Source organism: Aplysia californica, unplaced genomic scaffold (assembly GCF_000002075.1).
Source record: "Aplysia californica isolate F4 #8 unplaced genomic scaffold, AplCal3.0 scaffold00768, whole genome shotgun sequence".
Classification (NCBI taxonomy): domain Eukaryota; kingdom Metazoa; phylum Mollusca; class Gastropoda; order Aplysiida; family Aplysiidae; genus Aplysia; species Aplysia californica.
The window spans coordinates 205,257-206,881 of NW_004798038.1; the positions used below are offsets into that span (position 1 = coordinate 205,257).

Sequence of the window (1,625 nt, forward strand, 5' to 3'; positions counted from 1 at the left end):
ATATATATTATAACTCTCTCTCTCTCTCTCTTTTTCTCTCTATATATCTGTCTCTCTGCATCTCTATCTCTCTCTCTATCACTCTCTCTCACTCTCTCTTTCTCTCTTTCTCTCTCTCTCTCTCTCTCTCTCTCTCTCTCTCTCTCTCTCTCTCTCTCCCAACTTCCTTCTCAGCGTAATAAAGCATCAACGACGGTTTCTGACAGGTTCATAGCCTTACAGACTATATAGAAATGATTCTTAAAATGCGTGATTGCCCAGCTAGCCCAAAGAGATTTCTAGATCAGTATTTACTCACACACAATCATGTTAGAAGGAAACCATGTCACATTCCTCCAGATTACCTGTTGAAGCCGAAGTAAAGAATGATCCCAGCTGGGATCTCCATCAGAGTCAACAAGAAAAAGTTGAGGTATGTGTCGCCTGAGAGTGTGGAGCCAGTGAGGTACAGAGTGAAGTAGCCAACGGCGGCTGTAAACCTGTACATTGGTGGAAAGAGAAAGCGATCCAGAGGACTTGCTTGAAACCGACGTTTCACTCTAATTTGTCATTTCTATGATTATGTTACTGGCACTGATTCCCAACACTGAATAGTTCTTTCCTTGAATGGTATACTTTGACAAAAAAAACCAAACAAATAGAAAATATCACTTCATTGTAGATTTTGGTGTTAAGAAGTAGTATACAGTGTGTGACGTCGGTAGCCTAGTGGTTAGGCTACCGGACTCGTAATCGTGAGATTGCGAGTTTGGGGGGTTCGAGCCTCAGCTCGGTCCGACGTGGTGTCCTTGGGAAAGACACTTTACACGAACTTCCCACTTGGCTCGGCCCTATCGGAGACGGACGTTAAACTAGGAGGTCCCGCCTCTTAAATAACCTAATAGTGTTGATAGGGGCGTTAAACTCATACCATTTCACCATTGTATACAGTGTGTGGCCTTAATGGTTGTTTAGGCTTCGAGTCAATGATATTATACGTCTGATTGGAGAGACGTACGGGTTTCTATTACTGCTGAGTCATGATGATTAAAGAGAGCAGAGGCTACTTTGACCAAAATTACGTGTTGTACAAATTAGATGACTGGATCCAAGACTCCAACAATCCCCCGTTTTTTGTAGTTTGAAATTTCGTTCATATCTTGAAACAAATTACGCCTTTAATTTTTTTTCTCTTTTCTACATAAAGAGCGAAACTAAAGGAAATAGAAACTTACCAGGCAGTCCACATGATGAGGGCGTTTGATGAAAGAGAAGCGCATCAACGCGACAGCGGCCAGTTAGTGTACGCAAAAAGACAGACAGAAGCAACAAGAGACAGAAAAATGTAGAATCTAGGACTTACCAGTGGCACCTCCAGCCTCCCTTCTTTTTCTCTTTTTTTACTCATAGAACAATACCAAGGAAAGTTAAAGTTACCAGTCCAACCACATTAGTTTCTGCTTAACAACAGGTAGACCACATTAATGTATGTTTAACAACAGGCAGACCACATTAATGTATGCCTAACAACAGGCAGACCACATTAATGTATGCCTAACAACAGGCAGACCACATTAATGTATGCCTAACAACAGGCAGAACACATTAATGTATACCTAACAACAGGCAGACCACATTAATGTATG

The 1,625-nt window shown here is 41.5% G+C and overlaps 1 protein-coding gene across 1 annotated transcript in view; it reads right to left on the bottom strand.

The window, feature by feature from the left end:
- Positions 1-308, bottom strand: part of LOC101849500 (solute carrier family 22 member 8-like) — a 9,050-nt gene extending 8,742 nt beyond the window's left edge. The window contains exon 1 of the mRNA XM_005109341.1: positions 299-308. Coding sequence (XP_005109398.1) covers positions 299-308 — 10 coding nt within the window. The remainder of the gene's footprint in view (positions 1-298) is intronic.
- Positions 309-1,625: the final 1,317 nt, after the last annotated feature.